Source organism: Physella acuta, unplaced genomic scaffold (assembly GCF_028476545.2).
Source record: "Physella acuta isolate Inbredline_101_S28 unplaced genomic scaffold, ASM2847654v3 ptg002035l, whole genome shotgun sequence".
Lineage (NCBI taxonomy): Eukaryota > Metazoa > Mollusca > Gastropoda > Physidae > Physella > Physella acuta.
Window position 1 is genome coordinate 23,731 of NW_026733539.1, and position 23,629 is coordinate 47,359.

Here is a 23,629-nt window from a genome sequence, read left to right on the forward strand (position 1 = left end):
TCATGGGGTTTTAAATTTGCATTGTAATTTAAAAACTTGATCTGCAAAGTTTTGTAAACAAATAGTTATCGATCACTAAGTTACTGTACAGCCAATCAATATTTGTCTTACGAAAGTGAAACATCCGGTTATAACTTAGGCTTGATGAAAATAAATAGAAATGTAGCCTTAAACTCAACAAATTATTTTCAAGTTCTCTGGATTTGCAACTTTTATAACATTTATTCTAAAAATATAAAATTTCTAAATTAATTTTAGGCTTAAGTTTTTATTTTTTATTTTTTTTTTACGGTCTAAATCTAAAAAGCACGTTTTTACTCCATGTCAACAACATTGGGAACGGAATCTCGTCAACTCGCTCGCCTCCATTACTTAACTGAAACAATAACATGTGTAGATTTTAAGGTAAAATCTTAGTTTAGCGTCGTAAATTCCAACGTAGCTAGTAATGTGCGATGAAGGTAACTAATGAATATTTCTTTCATTTGGTCATATTTATGTCATATTTTACATAATATAACAGATAATTGAATAACAAATCACAATCCACGACAAAAACAATAAAAATATCCTGGAATAAACTTTAAACTACCCCGTTCGAGACAACAATGAGTAAATACAAGCAGCGGCTATGTTTCAAAAACCATAAATTGTCTATTCGCATGTCTTTTGTGTTGATTTTGTGGTTTAAAATGATTGTTTTGTATTGATTTAATATATGCCTGGGGGTCGTCCATAAATGACGTCACAGCACACTCGTAGGGGGGAGGGGGGTCCGTAATTTTTTGACGTTGTGTGATGAGGGGGGGGGGGGGGAGTTAAGATGGTGCGACGTCACACTCTTGCATTTTTAAAAAAGCTATGTTAGAATACGAATTTTAGACGTTATTTTGCGTTTTAGAAAACTGTTTTAATATATTGTAATTACAATTGATTAAAATACTCTATTTTGACATAGTTCAGACAAGATATTGGAAAAATATAGCTGTTTAAAAACAATTCAACTGCAATTTGGAGGGGGGGGGGGGTGATAGGCTGAGGTGTGACGCAGAGGCGTAGCGATGGGGGGCAGGGGGGACATATGTCCCCGGGCGCCGACCTTAGGGGCACCAAAATGGGTTGGAAAAAGTAATCGAAAGTTTGAGGGGGGGGGGGGGGTGCAAATCGAAAGTTTGAAGGGGGTGCAAATCAAAAGGTTGAGGGGAGGGGGTGCAAATCGAAAGTTTGTCCCCGGGCGCCGAGAAGGGTCGCTACGCCTCTGGTGTGACGTCATTTTAGGGGGGGGGGGGTCTGGCTTTTTGTGACGACGTGTGACGGAGGGGAGGGGGGTAAAAATCGTCAAAAAAAAAAGCGTGACGTCTTTTATGGATGACCCCTTGTATAGTAATTTTTCTTTTTTTTAAATATAGTTGATATGAATGACTAATAGACCTTTTCAGACTTAATAGTGTGCATCCAAGACCACAACAATTGTTGGGAGGTCGAACTTTTGAACACTTTATTTGCAGTAAGCAAATCAATATTAGATCGCTCATAAATGACGTCGCTCTTAAGATAGTAATGACAGCGTGCATTATTACAGAGCAAACATATGAACATATTGTTTCAGATAGAAATTGTTATTTGTGGTGGCGAGAGGTTGAGTAGAACTCAGCGATGTGATTTTGGAGACGGGTCAGGGTTTTTTTTTTCGTGAAAACAGGGGATGGTTGTGGGAGAAAGACCAGCTGTAGAAGTATGACGCGTCATTCATTGGTGATCCATTTTCTCAGTGGGGACGATAGAACTATTAAGAAGGGTCAAGAAATGTAAAAAAGCATGCTGAGTCGCATTTCTTGAACCCCACCTTTTCATTCCCCCACTTAGCACATCGTCATCGAGTTAACGCTCGCGCGTGACGTCATGTACCGGTACCGCCGACCGTTAGGCTAATTTTATAGAAAAAAAAACAAGCACTGCCGTTTTGACGTTTAAGCGACGTTTAATTTGATTACATAAGTTGGTGTTCATTACACAGCCCCTAACACATCTATCACTTGTCCATTTAAACGTACGTGGTTATTTCTGCAAGCTTGCTGTCTTGAGACTTTCGGCCCTTGAAAAATGTATTAAGCTCTCACCGTATAGAACTAGACTACCCATATTAAGCTCCAAAAGAAGCTTGGTGAAAACAGGATGCCCGTCCGATTTTGAAGCTGCTCTGCGCTTTATAAAAGGCACCATAAACGATAAGATGACACTTATATTAAAGTAAATTAGAGTTCTGAATCTTGATACATATATTCGGAAATTAAGAGCCAGACAGTCAACATGATATTTCAATTTAAGTCCACGAAAATAAATTTCCTCAAACCATGGAACATTACTAAATTTTCGCGCAGTTTAGCGAAATTGAATTTAAGTATTTACGTCATCTTACAAAGCGCGATAGCCTACTGTTGCTCTAACGCGGCCCATGCTAATGGCCGTATTCCTAACGCCCCGCATTCGACGCGGCTTATTCGTCGGCAGGCATTTGGTGGCAAGCCTTTTTTGACGGGGATAATGTGTTGAGGCCGTTTTGCCAAATGTCTTAAACTAGCAGGCTTGCAATATTCGTGATGATTCGTTTTGAGCAAGGTATACATATAGTAATGCTTATTTATCGTTATTTTGATTGAACAAAGCATTATAGAGGCTCTCCGTCAACCGCCTAGGTATTTTCCCCCCGTTCACCTCCTTTCATGATACCGACACGTCATAATTTGCAGAGCCGCCTGAGTTGACGCCACAAATCTTCACTCACTCCCGTAGCAAATCAGATGTGACATCATTTATGGACAACCCCATATCACTCACTTGGGTACTTGATATTGACAATTTGACAACAAAGGATAACCAAAATGTGTCTGGCAGGTGGAGACTTGCGATCGGCCATAATGACAACACGCACTTAAGGGGTGGACTGGCTCATTGTTTTAGATGATGGTTTACGAGGGAAGCTGGTGGATAACACATTTAATGTTGTCAAAATTATGGTTAGAGATCTTAGATAAGGCAGAGTGAAGCATAATTTTTTACATTATGACTTGTTGTGACATTGACAACAAAATATGGCGGAGGTTGGGGTTTAATTAAGGTAAAGAGAAGTAAAAAAAATGTCATAAGTTACGATAGAATCACTAATTGATGAAAAGAAAAACCTGAAATGAAAATAGTGAACATTCAAACAATAAGAAAAAACTCAAACTATATAGTATAGTATTAGTAAGATCCAGAGCCGGCGTTAGGGGGTGGCGAACGGGGCGGTCGCCATAGGCCCCGCGCTTGAAGGGGCCCCGCGCTTCAGCAATGTCATTGTTATCTGAATTAGTTCGTAAACTTAAAAAAAAAAATTGTTGCTGAATTCAATTGGGAAAAACTAAATGGTCGAATGCCGACGTTGTTGATTGTTATAACTGAGGCCACGGTTTATGTTGGTGAGTCCCACCTGAACTGGGACAGGCCGTAATTCGATACAAAAATAGTGTCACACCTACCCTTTGTGTAGGGTACGGTCGCCTGGCATTTGACCTGAGCTGACTGGAGATGGCGGTCGAGAATTAGCCCACGACGTAAAGAGATACCCTATTGTATGCGGACCGATGAAGACTTCCTTTTAGTGAGCAGACGGGATGTCTATAGTAGACAGTTAGTGACCCGATGAACTCTAGTCTTCTTGTTGTAGATGTCGTATAATGTCGTATATGTACAGTGTTTCTTCCAGACTTTTTTCTCCGGGGGGGGGGGGGAGGGGCACTTGAAATTTTCGGGGGAGGGGGGGCGGTAGACTTTCTTCGGGGGGGGGGGGGCGGACACTGTTAAAAGTATATATTTTCTCTATAAATTATATAAATTTCATTTCGTTTTCGAAGAGATGCCTGGAAGAAACTCTATACGTAGGCCTACTTGTCTTGGTATAACAAAAGGGGGGGGGGCTTAGGATCTATATCAGGCGGCATTAAACAGAGTGATTTATTATTATTTTTTGGAAGAAAGTTAAAACTGTTGTTATGTTGTGTCACCTTAAGGATTCACCCGTTCAATAATTAAGACAATAATGATTTTGGTTTTAAAATATTGTATGAATTCTAAATACATTTTTTGAAGTCTATACTGTTTTGATACATCAGGCCGAGTTCGCTGTATTGTAAACTTTATTTTCCTAATTATTCGGCACGTGATTAAATTTTCTTAAGTGATTTGGTATGAATTACATAACTGTTAAAAGTGATTTAATATCTTAGCAAAGGAAAAAAAACTACGAACATTGGGTTAATACATGGGAGAGATAAAAATCTGTTATTATAGTGGAAAGTTTGACATTAGCTTATGAACTCCAAAACATTTGTGTTATTATGTGTACATCACATTATATAGGCCTTTATACAAACATATATATATATATATATATATATATATATATATATATATATATATATATATATATATATATATATATATATATATATATATATATATATATATATATATATATATATATATATATATATATATATATATATATATATATATATATATATATATATATATATATATATATATATAATGGAAAGGCCCCGCGCGGATGGTTGGCCCTAGGCCCCGCGTATTCCTAACGCCGGCTCTGGTAAGATCAAATAAACATTAGTAAAAAAAACGTGATTTAATACATGGATACAAGTTGCACACAATGCTTCTAGAATTAATAAAGTTGTTTGTTGGGAAATTCAGTTTTTAAAGGGCAGAATTAAAAAAAAATGCTTTGTAATACGGACTATACAACAAGACAATCTTATTTAAATACATTTTCATACTAATAGAAATGAAAGGGAAGCTACTCTAAATAACATTTTCTTAAGATGGCTGCTGTTTTTAATAGCAAATTTACTATCTCGAACAGGGTTGATAAAAATTAATTTCAGGATACTTAAATTGATTTAACCATAAATTGTGATCTATTATTCAATTATCTATAATATTTTATCAAAATATACGAAAATATACTCATATTTAATGATATATTCATTAATTCACTCTCTCCCACATTACTAGTTTTGGCCGAATTTACGACGCTAAACTAAGATTTTACCGATTTTAATATGGTTCTTATGAATGTAGTTTATGATGGTAGAAACTTCAATAGGCATACAAACTGTACAAATGCTTAAAATAACTATCATCAATAAATTCAACAAAACAATTTTTAAAAATCGAGAAGACCAATTTTACTGGTTAAGATATAAGATGGTTAATGAGATGAAGGAAATGTATGGTGGTAAAAACTTAAATACAAATTCTTAAAAACTATCAGCAGTTGCGACAAAACAATATCACAATAATTAATAAGTGATAAAACAGAAGAACGTAGTGACTAATTATCTTCATTAAAATTGGATTGGAATCAATCAGTCATATATACTACGCTTTAAGAATAATCAGTCAAATTTAACTAGATAAAGCTTTTAGAAATACGAGATTTCTTCACATATTTAAAAAGGGAAACGTCAATTGTTATGAGCCTAACATTTAATGGCCCCAATCTCCACAATCCCTTTTAGTGCTGGCTCTAATTACTTCATTAATGGTCCCTATCCCGTCATTGATGCCCCCCAATCCCTTAAATAATAGTCTCAGTTCTCTACAGTAATGGTCACAGTCCCTTAAACAATAGTCTCAATTCTCTACAGAAATTGTCCCAAACCCTTAAACAATAGTCTCAATTCTCTACAGTAATGGTCCCAATCCCTTCAGTGATGGCCCAAACCCCTTTAATAATGGTCGCAATTCCCTAAAGTAGTGGCCCCACACCCCTTCATTAATGGTTGCAATCCCTTCATAATGGCCATCACCCCTTCAATAATGACACCCAGTCCCTTCATTAATGGTCCCAGTCCCTTCATTAATGGCCCCAATCCCTTCAGTAATGGCCCCACTCCCCTTCAATAATGGCCACAATCCCTTCCGTAATGGCCCCACTCCCCTTCAATAATGACACCCAGTCCCTTCATTAATGGCCCCCACCCCCTTCAATAATGACACCCAGTCTTTTTCTGTCTGCTCTAGTATATTCATAAATGTTTGTTAAAGCCTCACAATAGCTTCTCCACATATGCTAATATAATGTTAGGTTGTTTTTAAAAAAAAAAATTAAAGTTTGACGCATTTTTTAAAGTAGTAATAGGGTGTTGCAGTGGAGTCCAAATGGAGTCCTGCCGGTTGGCGTTTTTTTAAACCAAATCTGAATATTTTTATTAAATCTTTTTTTTTAAGTTAGGAAAGCTACTTTCGCTTTTGGCTTCAAAACAAACTCAAGTTTTAGAATCAGAATTTCATTAATCTAGATCTAGAAATAGATAGAATCTAGGATCTAGATTTGCAGATTTTAATATAGATCTAGATTCTAGAATCTAGATCTAGAATTTTATTTAGAATATAACCGACTCGTTAGATTTAGTTTTAGACTTTTAGTAGACTTAGAAAAATAGATTTTTAGAAGAGGTAGGGACCGTAGTGTAGTCTATCTAGATCTAAATAAAATAGTTAAAAATAGTTTAAAATAGGCGTCGTGACGTAAAGTCAAGTGACCAAGTCTAAAGAATTAAAGAACTTTAGTAATTAGATTCTACTTTAGTCATTTAGTGTACTAATTTAGTACTAAGTACTAATTAATATTAATAATACGTCACACACTTAGTATATAGATCTATACTATTATATATATACACTAAGTCTAAGTCTAAGTTAAGTATAAACAGTAGATATTAGATATAGATTAGATAGATAGTGTTAGTCTGATAACAAATCGTCAAATTATTTGACAAATCAAATAGTATTAGATCTAGTATTTACTAGATCTAGACTCTAGGGCCTAAGTATTTTATTTAGATCTAGATGTCTAGATCTCTGCCTTACTTTAGTTAGACCTAGATCTATATAGTATATATTACAGACTTAACTTTTTAATTTAGGCCCATAAGTTTTTCTTTAGACTTTCTTTTGCTTAGAAAGTTTAGGCCTGATTAAATTAGTAATTTGGCCCTGTGTATTAATCATATTATAATAGTTAATTAGGCCTATAGACTATAGGCCCCTAATTTAAATTAGGCCTATTTAGTAATAAAGACTTCGCCTTTATTCATTTTAATAAATAGGCCCCTATTTTAAATCATGCCATATTTTAAAAATAATTCCTTTTCCTAGAGTCTAGTACTTTTTCTTTTAGTACTAGATCTAGAAGTAGATACACTAGATATTACACAGTGACAGTAGGCTAGACCTAATAATAATAACCGTAATTACTAATTAGTCGTCTGCTTAGTAGTTAGTCCTCATAGAGATAGTTATAGTTATATATATAGACAAGTTATAGTGTACCAGTATTACTAGATAAAATTCTATATCTAGGAGTAGCTCTAGAAATTCCAAATTTGATTTAAGCACAAAGTGGGCCTAAAAATTGGATTAATCTAATAATTACTATAATTAGGGCCTAATTAGTTGAATTATAATAAGCTTTGTTTGGCTTTGTGTTACTGTCATTGAGCTTTTAATTTAACGTTGAAAATTTAATTCCAAGATTTAAAAAAAAAATCAGCAACTTCAATTAATCTATATAGCTAGATTCTAGATATTCATACTGTTGTACAATGCCTACTTAGTAGAAATTAAATATGCTATAATTACTGTATTCTGACTATATCACTCAGAATAAACAGATATGACTAAATAGGCCTAATGACTACTAATGTATATTACATTGTTTTAGAATAATTTCTTTTGCATTACAGTAAGCATGCATTTTTAGTGTCTGTGCACACTATTTAATATTTATTTTTACTGATCATGAAAATATTATTCCACAGATGAAGCATGTTCCACTTGTAATAATAAAAAATAATATCTTGTATTTTGACTTAGGCTAATAAAACAGTTGTGTGGTTAACACTTAAAGTCAGTATCTCAAGCCAGTTACCCTTAAAGTACTCAAGCCCTCAAACCACTTCTCTGGATTAGCAATTGTGTGCTCTACTGCTTGACCAATGAATCCCAATTTAGTATTTGTAGGTCATTGTAAAAATATATACTGATATATCCTAAATAAATCTTTTATCAAGTGTTAAGATTCGTGTTATTTGTATTGAGTCTTGTTTTAATATGTTCTTTGTGTGTGTTAGTTCAGTGATTTTGGAAAGCTGTAGTGATTGAGGAAACTAAACAGTGTTTAACTTGCAAATTTTATTTAAAGCAAAACACACTGGCGCTAGATTGCCATTACTACTAACCCAAAGTCTCAAGTTGAATTGAGGTTTAAGTCAGTAAAAAGTACCTGAGTGCACCCAGCAGTGATGGGTACCTAACTCACGTTAGTGAAAGTAAATGTGGATGGGCATATGGCTGACCAAATCATCCCTTCCTATGCCAAGGTCACAAAAGTAGGTGAACTCTATGTTGCCAGATCCATGGATCAACAGGTTTGAGACTGGAGCTTTACTACCATACAACTCTCACTATTGTTTACAATATTTTTATAAACTAACATTACAAATACAATAAAAAAAAGAAATTCAACATAAAATGAATGAGAAAAATGATAAATTTATTTACTAAATATTGAATTTATTTAAAGTTAAAGGTATTTGATTTATTACTTTCCAGTAATTGCAGGGGATTTTTTTTCTTGCATCAAATATTGTTCTTCATCAATTGCAGTCTTAGATGAAATCTTCATTATAACACACATTTTGATTTCATGTTTTGTTGATAGTCTTGGTTGAGGTTTCCTGGAACTTTAGTAGCTTCTTTCTAGAGTTCTATATGCACTGATTTAATTCAGGTAATCTGAAAAATAGATGTACACACAATATTTCTACTCAGAATTTTCTCTTATAATTATAGTTTACATTTTTATACATAATCAAAATTTTAAATAAAATTGAAACTAAAACTAGCCACTAAATCTATAACTACTTTAGGTCAATATATATTGAACATTAAGCCTAGATTCTATTACTCTATTACTAAATCTAAACTCTAGATCTAATAACCAGGGTACAAGCGTAACAAGGCCTACTAAATAAGTGGATGTAGATACATTTTGCTACATTCCATACTAGATATAGATTGTGGGCTAGCAAATAAGTGTATGTTACAATATTTACTGACACTAAGTCCTAGACAAAATTTCTAAATTACTGTGTAGATTGTTACTACAACTCACACTAGCAATGCTACAGTCAGACTCTATTACACTAGTGAATTCTACAGTCTACATTTACAACTCTACACACCTTTTAGGGCTTAGGCCATGCCTTAGCTTAGACCCCACTAGACTAGACAGACTGAGATAGGTAATACTACTAGACTAGAGTAACTAGATAGATTAGATAACGTACAACTAGCTTTCTACTCTACAAACACACACTAGAATCTAAAATCTAGAATTCAATCTAGATCTAGCGAATCTAGTAGATTCTCAATCTAATGATCTAATCACTGTACTGTCACTTTTTATTTAGAGTAGAGGGATCAGTATAGTTAATAAAGTAATAAAATAGATATAGGCCTACAGATATTATATAGATTTAGGATCAGGTAGATTTAGATTTTAGATCTATTTTCTGTAATATTCTGTCATCGAACTAGACGGTCTCTAGATAAGTGTTTACTGTTTACCAAATCGTTCAGTAGGAGTAATGTCCCCTGGGGCTAGGCTTGCTAGGTCTTACATTAACTTTAAAAAATAATTAATTTACTTACCGCCACAAAACTTTTCTGTCAGAATTGAATGCAAAAACATTACTTCCCAACCGTACGTACACAATAGACTTGAAATTTTGTATATTTGTTGCATATTGGGAGTTCATGATGAGTTTTAAATGTTGAAGCGAAGTCAAAAAACAAGCAGCCGCCATGTTTTTTTTATCAATGGGAATCATGATCACAAAAATTCATTTAGTTTGGAAAATTTAATCTCTCCCTGGCGGAAGTTTTTCCAAAACTTGGAATGGATTAATGAATTAATATTATTAATTATTTCAAAAATTATTTTCAATAGTTTATCTTGAATTAAAAAATTCAAAACACGTAAAAATCGATACTTAATATTTTGTTTTAATTTTTGACAGCTAAAACATAATTTTAGCGCTTGCCAATTAATTTATATAATTTTTTGAAAAATAGCATGTTATATAGCAAAGTATTACTGCAACACCCTATTGATTTTCGTTTCTTTCAACTCCCTACGTCACACTCTAACCACGTGACTAAATCCCACCAATCCAGTTATTTTACCGATATTAAACACAAACAATGAATATCAAGATTAATTTCCGACCTTTTAACATTAACATATGAATGGAAACTGGCAATCTTTCATTTCAACACAATCATATCTTTGCAACGTGGCAATATTGTTTTTTGGCCTCTAGCGCCAACTACTAACAGGCGCAATACGATCTCTTTGCGTCATAGGGGAGCGGGTCTAGAAATTGATTGCGTTTACGTCACACGTGACGTCAGCTGTTTCGGATTCCCCAGCCAAGGGCTCTAAGTCAATGGACCCGTTCAGCTTTATGATTGCGTTACGCTTCACTGTTTTCTATGACCATTTTTATTTTAGGACAGTACCCTCGTCGCTTCAAGCCTCGTAGCTCTAACCTAAATTTTTCGCATTTTTTTCCCGCAGGAAATTAAATTAATTAATGTATTTTACTGCGTTAAATGTACGCTTTCCTGTATTATGTTTTGTGTATGTTTGATTAGCCTTAGAAAATACGAAGGTTTCCTGTGATGTGTTTAAGGCTGCCAATACTCCGTCTAACAGGCAAAATAATAACAGGATAACTTGTAACATGTCTTCCTTTTAATTGGTAAAATATTTACTGCGGGATATCTGCTATTATATTAGGATAAGTTGTAATGTCAAAGGGGGGGGGGGGAGTTAATACCCTGAGCTACTACAGGGTGACGCCTGACCTAGTGATCCCATTGTATGGGCTATAGAACAAGTATGGCCTGAGTGTTAGGTTAGGTTTGCCTGCCCCCCCCCCCCCCCCCCCCACGGGACATAGGCTGTTGACAAGAGCTTTCCAGGCGTCTCTGTCCTGGGCTAGTCTCTCCAACTGTCCCCAGGTGTATCCAATCTTCTTGGTGTCTTCCTTAAGGTTACGTCCCCAGGTCTTTCTTGGTCTGCCTGTTTTCCTTTTGCCCTGTGGATTCCAGGTGAGGGCCTGGATACAGGGTTCCTGAGTAGACTGAGTGAAACCTACTTATAAAGTATTGTTGTGAGGGAGTGGGTGACTCCTGACTTAGTGACGCCACATCGCTGAACAAGTATGGACTGAGTGAGACCTCCTTAAAAGTGTCGTTGGGGGGGGGAGTATGTGATTCCTGACTTAGTGACGCCACTTCACTGAACAAGTGTGGACTGAGTGAGACCTACTTAAAAGTGTCGTTGGGAGGGAGGGAGTGGGTGACTCCTGACCTAGTGACGCCACAGAACAGCGCCATAGACATAAAACAAGAAGCCGTGTATAGTGTGAGGCCCTAGTCGTACGACCGATGTCTATCTGTTGTTCACCATAGCAGCGCTGTTACTGATCGACATGGTGTCCAGATCAATCAATTGATTTGCTGCCAAAATAGTGAGTCCAGTTACACACAGAGCATTAAAAAACACAAGCCTAAAAAAAAAGCCTGGGGATAGTTCAGTGGATGACATCATTGCTGGGGTATATGATTTGGCCCAGGTTATATTGACATGGAGGAAGTTATATTAACGGTACATTGCAAGGCTGAAGTTATGAGGACAGTATATTACAGGATTTTCGTAATGTATCCTATTATATACTACATGACATACGAGGCAATCAGAGAATACAGCAGCACGATAATGTTAGATAATGTAATTCCAAGATCAAACATAAAAGAATAATCTGGGTGGTAATCACAACACACAGTTTCGTCTGTTTACTGTTGCGATGTTGTATATTGTGTTGTGGTGTCGTAATGTTGTTTTTTGATGACTTTTTAAAATATATTTTGTGCTATGGTGTGTGATGGTGTAAAAGGGCGGTGTTATGATGTTGTGATGTGTTGTAAAATGGTGATGTAATCTTGTGATGCGGTGTTGGGATGTTTTAAAGTTGGGATGTTTTAATTTTGTAATGTTTTAAGGTTGTGCTGTTTTGATGTAATGTTATGATGTGATGTTTTAATGTTGTAGTTTTGTGATGTAATGTTGTGATGTTTTAATGTTGTGATATTATGATGTTGTAATCGGGTGATGTAGTGTAATGTTGTGCTATGGTGATGTCATGGTGATGTGATGTTTTAAGGTTGTGATGTTGTAATTTTGTGACGTTTAATATTGTAATGTTGTGATGTGGTAGTGTTGTTGTGTTGTGATGTTGCGAGGTGATGTTGTAAAGATATGATATTTTAATATGATATTGTGGTCTTTCGATGTTGTGCCTTGTGACATTATAATATGTGATTTTGTGAATTTGTGCCTTGTGATATTATAATATGTGATGTTGTGTCGTATGATGTTATAGTATGTGATTTTGTGATGTTGTCAAGACAACGGTCATGCCCTCTGATTTTGATTTGACAAATGATCTCACAATCATTTCACAATCATCTCACAATGATCTCACCACCGTGGATATTGACACTTGATTTCTATAGGCAACTGATGGCGCGGTATAACAGATTGGTTTAGATAATCGATTGCTATCGATTGATTTGATGACACAGTAAACAGACACTACCATGTATACTGGATACAAATACACTGGCTCGTACAAGCTGTTTCCACAAGCAGCGGGATTACCCAATAAACTATAAATAACTCAGTAGGTCAAACATATGTCTTGATCACGAAGGTTAAAGGGCAGATGAAGTAATGGTATTCAAGTACCACTCTACCCGTGGTGCCATTAGAACTGAATGGGGACAAGAATGGTGTGTTTAGATACCAAGAGCTCTATTAATCGACCACACCAAAACCCGTAACCTAGATATTGATTGATAAAATTCTAGAAGAGATTCAATTTTTATTTTTGCTACATCTTTGAGAAGGGTTAATAAAATTACAATAGCTGAATGAAAAAACAAACAAAACAATAAAACACTGGCCATACAATAATTAATTTTTAATTAACCGTCACTTGGCTTCCCAAGAACAATTAGAGAATGACAGGTGGTAGGAATATTTACTTAGAGAAATGAAGCGTGCTTGAAGGCATAGGTGATTCTAATAGGTGGGTGAAAGAAGCTAACTCCCACCCGCCCCCCATCCTTATACCCCACCCCCTAAAATTTTGTAAGAAAAATTTTGGGGAAACGAAGGCCCATCCAAATTTTTAGAAATATTTCGTGCATATTATATATACAAAAATATATATACAAAAATATTCCATTATTAGTTATCTGTAATGCATAATTGTATAGCTATGTAGAGACTTCACATGCAAAATGTAGGCTTAACCCCCCCCCCCCCCCCACCACACACACACACATATAAACTTATACATACTTATGCATTTCTTGTTTTTGTAAAACTGAAAGGCTAGATCGCCTAAGTGAATGGTGTATTTAAAGACAAACATTAGATGTTAAGAAAAATAATTAATAAGCTTATTTTAATCCGATCCAGCTTTAAGTTTATATTGATTATATTATGTTTAATCCGATCAGGTTGAAGAGTGTATTGATTATTTTTTGTTTTGTTTTGACTAGTGGTCGCTATGTTTAAAGAGTAACAGCATTGATCAACGATCGATCTCTGATCAGCCGTATTGTTGCTCGTTCAGGTTTGGACGAACGCAGGCGTCAAATGGGGCCAGGGAACTCTGCCCTCGACCTGACTCTTTGTCCCTTCACACAGCGCCCCCCTGTGGCCTACTCTACAGGTGCCCATGTTGAATATGATTTTTTTCTATTTATAGAGTTCATATCTGTGCCGGGGTATACAGTTACAAAACTGTTGAGAATATTGAATGCTACTTACTTTAAGTTGGGCGAAATTTTTAAAAGATTTTTTTCCCATACACAACCAAAGGTCTGAGGCGTTACTTGTATTAAATAACGTCACAGGCCTTTTGGTGGGGTGAGGGGTGTGTGGTGTGACGTTTGTGACGATTTAATGTGTGGGAAAGTGTAGTGAGACTAATTTGTATTCATTAAAATAATAAAAACATAATAATAAACTTTTTAAAAAATGTTAACCTTAAACATAATTCTAATATTTTTCTTGAGTTAGTGTTTATGTATTTAGTTCAGATGGTCTGTCATTTTAAGACAAAGCGAAACAATCGGGATGGGGAGGGGGAGGATTAAAAGAACTTTGTGAACTTATACATGGCAGTGTGCCAGGCAACGACTCAGGGTTTCTTGTAGACTATTTCTCCGGGGGGCTTCCGGATAGCGAACTAAACATTTCCGGGGGGGGGGGGGGGATTCTGACAGTGGCTAAAATTGATTTTTTATTTTTTTATAAATTATATTTTTGTAAACTATTTAAAAGCGCTCATAGGAAGGGGGTGATGCCTGAAAGAAACTCTGCATGGATTTAATGTATGCTGTAGCTCAGCTTCTACCCCATTCATCTCCCATCTCCTGTAATTATCCATACGCACATTTCGTCGGAGTGCCGCCACTTCCACTTTTACCGAGCTACGCCTAGGTGATTGGGAAAATACAGATACCCGTACATTATTTTTATCTTAAAATTACAACAACAACAAAAACCCACCATTTTTTGCTGTCTGAAAATCAACGATTAAATAATTTAAAAATTATAATGTAATCTATCTCTTATTAAAAACACAAACTCTGTATAGCCCTTATATATGCATATTGTGTTTAAACCACACATTGCTTCGGGTATAATCCCACCCTCCGTGTGCCATATTACAAGTATTTACTTCGTGTATGCCCCCCCCCCCCGTGTCGAGTATTGACTCCCAACGCCTCCCGGGCGCGTCTTTTGTTCCTACCCCTCGGCCCTCTATTGTTCTGTCGTCATGGAAGTGTTGTTTCATTGTTCGTCCGTTGCGATCTATTCCATCGCGGAAATTAACTCTTGTTTTTATTAAGATTGGCCGTGGTCTATGGCAATGACATTTGCATTATTCGTGTTTTTTGAAGCAGGTGGTCGAAGGGGGGGGGGGGGTGATGAACACAAATAACAACTGTTTATTTGTTATTTAGGACTAACAGTACTTATTACAATTTGGGAGTGACGTATTGAATTCCGTTTTTTTTCTTTGTTTTAGCCTTTTCATTGATTTCTACCGAGGCTCTAACTATAATCCTACTGACCCTAACATTAATCCTAACCACAAAAGCAATACGTCGAGATGTTATTGTATGAATGGTTTCATAAGGTTCTATAAATCTATGCATTTTTATTAGAACGAGCCGGCCCGCGGCATAACATACGCCGCTATTTAGTTGTTGTTTTTTCTACTTTTCAGTCATTCATAATTTGTGAATTCGACAGTACCAACGCTGACACTGAAAATATTTCTTTAAAACACTATAAGTAGCTCGTTAAGGACCAAACCCCCCCCCCCCCTTCCTCCCCCCCCCCCAACGTTTAAAATCGTTTCAAACTAAATTATCTGCCCCTAATAGCCGTCACTAAATCCGACTCCACGAAGGTAGATATAGCGTGAACCACAGCTCACTAAGACACTGTAGGGGTGGGGATGGTAGGGAGCGCGTTTACAGCTTGTTTTCTAGCGTCTCCCAGAAGAGAATTATATATATAGATTATTTACATTTTTTTAGCGTGGGATAGGTGGGGGTGGGGGGGGGGTTATCGGCAAATAGTCATCACGATGCATAGCTATATTCTTCAAATATCTTTATATTGAATATATTTCTATGTTGAAGTTTTTATGGTTTTTAAGAATTTCATTGTATAGGAGGGAAGTAGTTATGGTTTTGTCAGGCTAGGGGCTGCTATACTTTTGGCTAATGAAATGTTACGGTCACGTTAACTTGCACTGTTTGAACCACGAAAATTGGCCACAGTTCCGCTAACACTAGAGGATAAACCACGTGACCTACCCCCCCCCCCCCCCCCCCGCAACTCAAGCAGACTTTTTCAATTGTCTAACGTCAAAGCAACGTTGCTAAAACAGAATAAGGCCCTTTGTTTTTGTATTCGGTGAGATGTATTACGAAATACTGTATGTGTAATACGACATGTACCAATGACGTCAAAAAAGTAGTCCCGAATTCTACGCCATTGATAAAAAGCACTTTAGTTTAAAAGTAGAAATGTGATAAGGAAAGTCCAGAAACACAATGATTGTAAACAGGTCGATCAATCATGCTTGAGATACATTACCCGACGAACCTTGGCGGAAAGAATAGCCCAGTCAAAATGGCGGCGGACCAATTTAAGCCACGTCTGCTTCCGGTTCTACGGACGTCACCGAGGTATGCATTTTTAAATTATATTTTAAAATATTCTTTTATTTTTTATTTTTAAAGATTGCTAGTGTTTCTTTGAGTAATTTACTACGTTTACAGCTTATTTTACAGCGAATGTGTTGAGTTTAAAATAAGGTATACACGCGTTGTTGGTCGGTAAAGAAATATCAGAATACTTAGCAGAGTTTCTACCAGGCATAGCTTCGGGTACCGACCCCCCTGCCCCCGATCGAAATGGAATGTATACAGAAAATATATACTTTTAACAGTGTCCGCGCCCCTCCCCCACCTCCCCCCACAAAACTTTAGTCCGACCCCCCCCCCCCCCCTCCTTCGAAAATTTCAACCCCCCCCCCCCCCCTCACCCGGAGAAAAAATTCTGGAAGAAACACTGATATCTAGATCAGTGGTTCTCATAATATTATAGAAAAGAGACTGTTAAAGGGGATACGGATTAAATCAAACAATTACGACAAGGGTATGTCCAATAGGTGTTGTGTCAGTTGGGTATTTTAAATGGGTACTTCAGAGTGTGTATAGTATAACATATGCCAATAAGTCTATTCACTTCAAAGTGGTGTGTCAGAAAATGTTTACAACAGGTTTGATAATATAGAACAGGGGTCTCCAAACTACGGCCCGCGAAGTCCTCTCATCCGGCCCTTGGAGATCTTTTTGTCCACGGAAAAAACGTTTGTTGGTGATGGCTGAGGAACTTTGTCCAGAAAAATCAAAGACATGTCTGGAAGTAACTGGCCCCAGAACTGAAATTTGATAGTTAATGCGGCCCTCGGACTGAAAAGTTTGGAGACCCCTGATATAGAATGTAGAATTTCAAAGACAATACTTCCTTCGCTTAGACGAGTGTAAAAATAAATACATGGCATATGACGTGTGATAACGTAGCATGACATTCAGTATGCCATGAAATGACATGCCAACGAATGGCGTGACACGCAGTGTGACATGTAATGACATACCAACGAATGACATGACACGCAGTGTGACATGTAATGACCAACCTGCTAGTGGCGTTCATGTTAGTGGCGGCCACTGTCCTGTTTCTGGTCCCCTCGTCCATCTTGGTCTCGATGTCCTTGTAGCTCTGGACAGGGACGATAATCAGACCTTCCACTGGGGAGACGAAGGCCAATTAACGCCCTTGTTAGATAATATGAATTACCGCCCCTGTTAGATAATGTCATGATTTACCACCCTTGATATACAATGTCATGATTTACTATTCACCATAGACCCCCTTTTTTACTCACTATAGACCCCCTCTCTACTCATCATAGACCCCCTCTCTACTCATCATAGACCCCCCCCCTCTCTACTCACCATAAAAACCCCGTCTTGGGGTGCTGTCTGATACGGAGACCCCCTCTCTACTCACCATAGACCCCCCCCTCTACTCACCATAGACCCCCTCTCTACTTACCAGACCCCCCTCTACTCACCATAGACCCCCCTTTCTACTGACCCCCCTCTACTCACCATAGAACCCCGTCTTGGGGTGCTGCCTGATACGAAGACCCCCTCTCTTGTTGCCACCGTTGGGGTCCAACAAGTCTCTCACCTGCTCGTTGTAGATCTCTAGCATGCTGTAGGTCACCTGGTGACAGAGATAGAATGTGGGTCACTAAAGTAGGTCACTAATGTGGGTCACCCAGTTACATAGATATATGGTGGGTCATTAATATGGGTCACCTGGTGACAGCGATAGATTGTCGGTCACTAATATAGGTCACTAATGTAGGTCACTAATGTAGGTCACTAATGTAGATCACTAATGTAGGTCACCTAGATACATAGATATGTTGGTTATTAATTTAGGTCATTTGGTGACAGAGATATTTTTTATCACTAATGCAGATCACGTAATAACAGATGTATTATGTGGGTCACTAATATAGGTCACCTGGCTACAAAGATATAATGTGGGTCACTAGAGGCAATATAATGTAGGTCATCTTTTGACAGAAATAATATGCAGGTCAACAGAAATATAATGTAGGTCAGCATGTGAAAGAAATGTTCTGGAACTATCTATGTCTGTGAATTCTTTGTCGTTTTACAAGAAAATACAATATATTACGCCTCTATAATTTGCCACCATATATATATATATATATATATATATATATATATATATATATATATATATATTAAACAGTTTCTCGGAGTGCTTGAGCATAGTTAATCAACCCCTGATTGTATGGTCCTGATAAACAAACTGATTTCATGTTGTACTTTACCTCATATTCTGTTTTGTCAGCCGCTTTTTTCTTCTCATCGATTCCTTTAAACATGTTCTCACAGAACAGTGGGACAACGCCTGGGGAAGTTAACATTTTTATTATTCATTAGGTCATAGGGAGAAGTTAACATTTCATTCATTCATTAGGTGATAGGGAGAAGTTAACATTTCATGCATTCATTAGGTGATAGGGGAGAAGTTAACATTTCATTCATTCATTAGGTGATAGGGAGAAGTTAACATTTCATTCATTCATTAGGTCATAGGGAGAAGTTAACATTTCATGCATTCATTAGGTGATAGGGAGAAGTTAACATTTCATTCATTCATTAGGTCATAGGGAGAAGTTAACATTTCATGCATTCATTAGGTGATAGGGGAGAAGTTAACATTTCATTCATTCATTAGGTGATAGGGAGAAGTTAACATTTCATTCATTCATTAGGTCATAGGGAGAAGTTAACATTTCATTCATTCATTAGGTCATAGGGAGAAGTTAACATTTCATGCATTCATTAGGTGATAGGGAGAAGTTAACATTTCATTCATTCATTAGGTCATAGGGAGAAGTTAACATTTCATGCATTCATTAGGTGATTGGGAGAAGTTAACATTTCATTCATTCATTAGGTGATAGGGGAAGTTAACATTTCATGCATTCATTAGGTGATGGGGGAAGTTAACATTTCATTCATTCATTAGGTGATAGGGTGAAGTTAACATTTCATGCATTCATTAGGTGATTGGGAGAAGTTAACATTTCATGCATTCATTAGGTGATTGGGGGAAGTTAACATTTCATGCATTCATTCATTAGGTGATAGGGGAAGTTAACATTTCATGCATTCATTAGGTGATTGGGGGAAGTTAACATTTCATGCATTCATTAGGTGATAGGGTGAAGTTAACATTTCATGCATTCATTAGGTGATTGGGGGAAGTTAACATTTCATGCATTCATTCATTAGGTGATAGGGGAAGTTAACATTTCATGCATTCATTAGGTGATAGGGTGAAGTTAACATTTCATGCATTCATTCATTAGGTGATAGGGGAAGTTAACATTTCATGCATTCATTAGGTGATTGGGGGAAGTTAACATTTCATGCATTCATTAGGTGATTGGGAGAAGTTAACATTTCATGCATTCATTAGGTGATAGGGGAAGTTAACATTTCATCCATTCATTCATTAGGTGATTGGGAGAAGTTAACATTTCATGCATTCATTAGGTGATAGGGTGAAGTTAACATTTCATGCATTCATTAGGTGATAGGGGAAGTTAACATTTCATCCATTCATTCATTAGGTGATTGGGAGAAGTTAACATTTCATGCATTCATTAGGTGATAGGGTGAAGTTAACATTTCATGCATTCATTAGGTGATAGGGTGAAGTTAACATTTCATGCATTCATTAGGTGATGGGGGGAAGTTAACATTTCATTCATTCATTAGGTGATAGGGAGAAGTTAACATTTCATGCATTCATTAGGTGATAGGGAGAAGTTAACATTTCATTCATTCATTAGGTGATAGGGAGACCTTCTCTCTCACACCTACTATCTGACATAAGATTTCTTTTTATTACCATTCCACTTAACAAGACATACCTTTTGACCTACGATATAAGACCTACTGTGTATATCTGCTATCTGACCTAAATATAACATCTACTATTATGACCTACTATCTAAGACCTAATACATAAGACCTACATCTGACCTAAAAATAAGATCTCCTATATTAGACCTAACATCTGACCTAAGCATAAGACCCACTAATACCAACTAGGACCTACTATCTAACACCTATATCTGACCTAAATGTAAGACCTACTACCTAAGACTTAGTAAGACCTACTACCTAAGACCTACGATCTATAACTTACCACCTGACCTAAATATAAGACCTTATACCTACTACGACCTACTAACAACGACCTACTAACAACGACCTACTAACAACGACCTACTAACAACGACCAACTTACAACGACCTACTAACAACGACCTACTAACAACGACCTACCACCTGACCTACTCTCCTAAACCACGCCCCCACTCACCTTTATTGACGCCATAGCCGACGATTGACCAACTTTTGCCGGATCCGGTCTGACCGTAGGCAAACAAGGTCGAGTTGAACCCGTCCCATGCGTTCTTCAACACACCCTCACCTAGATCCTGGTAGACTTTTTTCTAAGGAAACATTGGATACTGGGTTATTGAGGGGAACACACGCTATAGGGAACATCTTACAGGTACAGAGGTTAAAACATCTAGGGGAACAGTTGACACGGGGTTATTGAGGGGAACACACGCTATAGGGAACATCTTACAAGTTCAGATGTTAAAACATCTAGGGGAACAGTTGACACGGGGTTATTGAGGGCACACACGCTATGGGGAACATCTTACAGCGGTTAAAACAGACTTATAGTAGATTATTTTACAATAAGTTACGGAGCTAAAACTAGACTTTACACGGGGAGGAAATTTGACAGAGGCTAAAATAGACTTGATAGGTTAAATGTTAAATTGTAAATGTAAGACTAGCATAGACTTTACATTATATATTGTCAAACACTGAGTTTGCATAGGAAAGTGTTAGATGAAATAGTAGAGGGTAACACACAGATGCGGGGCGGGGGTGCGGATCGCACCGGGTGACACCATTTAGGGGATGACACCAAGGCAAAAAATAGCAAAATATATAGAGAAAAATTTGAGGGGTTTGGGGGTGCAAATCGAAAGTTTGAAGGGGGGTGCAAATCGAAAGTTTGAGGGGGGGGGGTGCAAATCGAAAATTGAAAGTTTGTCCCCGGGAAGGGTCGCTACGCCTCTGGTGGGTGACACCATTAAGTGCCGCACCAGGTGACACCCGACCTCGGGAAAGTGTTAGATGGAATAGTAGAAGGTAATACAGACTTTACGCTGAATTATTGAGACATATACAGACTTGACAGGAAAGATTGTGTATATCGTTGAGGCCAATACAGACTTCACATAGATCTAGTAAGTTTTTACACTGGGTTAGAGAGGCTAACATTGATAAAGTGAGTTGGTATATTGGCTTTATGTCTGTAGGCAACTATCACAAAGTACCGTGGAATGGACGAGCTGTTAAAGGTAATATGTTAGTCTTTATGTAAAATTAAAGTAGACATCAATTGTTTCTGTGAAGAGATAGTGTGGTCAGCACTATGCCCAGCCGCCTTTACTAAATTTTCCCTAACGTGAGTTAGGTACCCATCAGAGTTGGGTGGACTCAGGGACAGTGTACTGACTTAAACCTGTTGCCGACTCTATTTGAGTAATCGGCAATATCTGATAGCGATGTTTTTAAAAAAATCGAACATTCTGGTGTTGGATGGGAAGGGATGTTGTATACCACATCTTCATGTTGTATCATCTTGATTTTGAAAAAAAATAATTCTATATGGGATATTTAACATTATATTCAGTCACATGACTTTCCCACGCTACTAGATGTTCTATCACCTACACAAAAACAGAGTTTCTTCCAGACATCTCTTCGTGGGGGGGGGGGGGGAAACACCCGAAGAAAGTCTACCGCCCCCCCCCCCCCCGCCCCCCGAACGACATGGAATTTATATAGAAAACATACTTTTACCGTTGTTCGGACCCCCCGGAAAATGTTGAACGCCCCTCCGAAAATATCAAGTGCCCCCATTCCAGAGGCGTAGCGACCCTTCCCGGCACCCGGGGACAAACTTTTCGATTTGCACCCCCTCAAGATTTTGAATTGCACCCCCCTCAAACTTTCGATTTCCAACCCCCCCCCCCCCCCCCATAATAGACCATATTTTGGGGGGCATCAAGATTTCGATTTGCACCCCCCCCCCCTTCAAACTTTCGATTAGCACACTCTCAACTTTTCAATTTATTTTTCCAACCCATTTTGGCGCCCCTTAAGATCGGCGCCCGGGTAAATAGTCCCCCCCCCACCCCCTTCGCTACGCTACTGCCCCCCCCCCCCCCCCCCCCCGGAGAAAAACGTCTGAAAGAAACACTGCACACAAAAAACGTGAATCTGACTGAGAAAACACTAAAAAAGATGTTCACCTGATCAGCAAATTTCTTCCCGTTGGGGTGTGACGTATCTGGGACAAAGGTGCCGTCTGGCATCTCTTTGCAGCCGTCGTGAGACCAGTAGCTGTAGTCGAAGTTGAACTTCTTCTCCTCCCCGGAGTTGGGGTCTTTGATGACGGTCGTTGACCCCGTCATCTCCACGATCAGCCCGGCATTTCTCGACTTCTCCCTGGTGTTGTGTGCTGGGTTAAGGGAAATCTTCGGGGGGTTTTATCATGGCGGTTTTGTGTGGTCGTTTGGTGCATTTTTTGTTGTTGAATAAGTGGACAATAGTAGATTGTTGGTTTAAATTGTTTTTAAAACTCTGTGATGGTCAATAGTATTTCGTTGGTTTAAATATAATTTGAAAATTAGTTTACTAAGGCAAATAGTAATTTAACTTAAATATAATTTGAAAAATTATGTACTATGGCCAATAATAGTTTGTTAGCTTAAAAATAATTTGAAAAATATTAGTGTGCAATGGCCAATAGTAGTTTGTTAGCTTTAAAAAAATGTGTGTACTATGGCGAATAGTAGTTTGTTAGCTTTAAAAATTCATAAAAAAACGTTTTAATAACAAGCTTTTATGTAATAATGCACTAAAAAGTAGAAAATAAATTATAGACTACTATTTAAATAACTATAAAGAAAAGCGTGGGTCACTTTAGTATCTATTGGAAACCTTTACTAATGTTAAGGAAGACACCCACGCTTTTCTTTCTAGTTATTTAAATTTAAATAGTAGTCTATAATTTATTTTCTACTTTTTAGTGCATTATTACATAAAAGCTTGTTATTAAAACGTT

The 23,629-nt window shown here is 37.3% G+C and overlaps 1 protein-coding gene across 3 annotated transcripts in view; it reads right to left on the minus strand.

Annotated features, from left to right (window-relative positions):
- LOC131931800 (kinesin-like protein KIF28P) overlaps nucleotides 1-23,013 on the minus strand; it is a 35,696-nt gene extending 12,683 nt beyond the window's left edge. For all 3 annotated transcript variants that reach the window (XM_059288654.1, XM_059288653.1, XM_059288655.1), the window contains exons 1-5: nucleotides 22,815-23,013; nucleotides 20,795-20,927; nucleotides 18,726-18,805; nucleotides 17,965-18,082; nucleotides 17,490-17,601 (exon numbers count right to left, since the gene is read on the minus strand). In XM_059288654.1, coding sequence (XP_059144637.1) covers nucleotides 17,490-17,601; nucleotides 17,965-18,082; nucleotides 18,726-18,805; nucleotides 20,795-20,927; nucleotides 22,815-22,976 — 605 coding nt within the window. In that variant the 5' untranslated portion in view covers nucleotides 22,977-23,013. The remainder of the gene's footprint in view (nucleotides 1-17,489; nucleotides 17,602-17,964; nucleotides 18,083-18,725; nucleotides 18,806-20,794; nucleotides 20,928-22,814) is intronic.
- Between the last annotated feature and the right edge of the window lie 616 nt (nucleotides 23,014-23,629).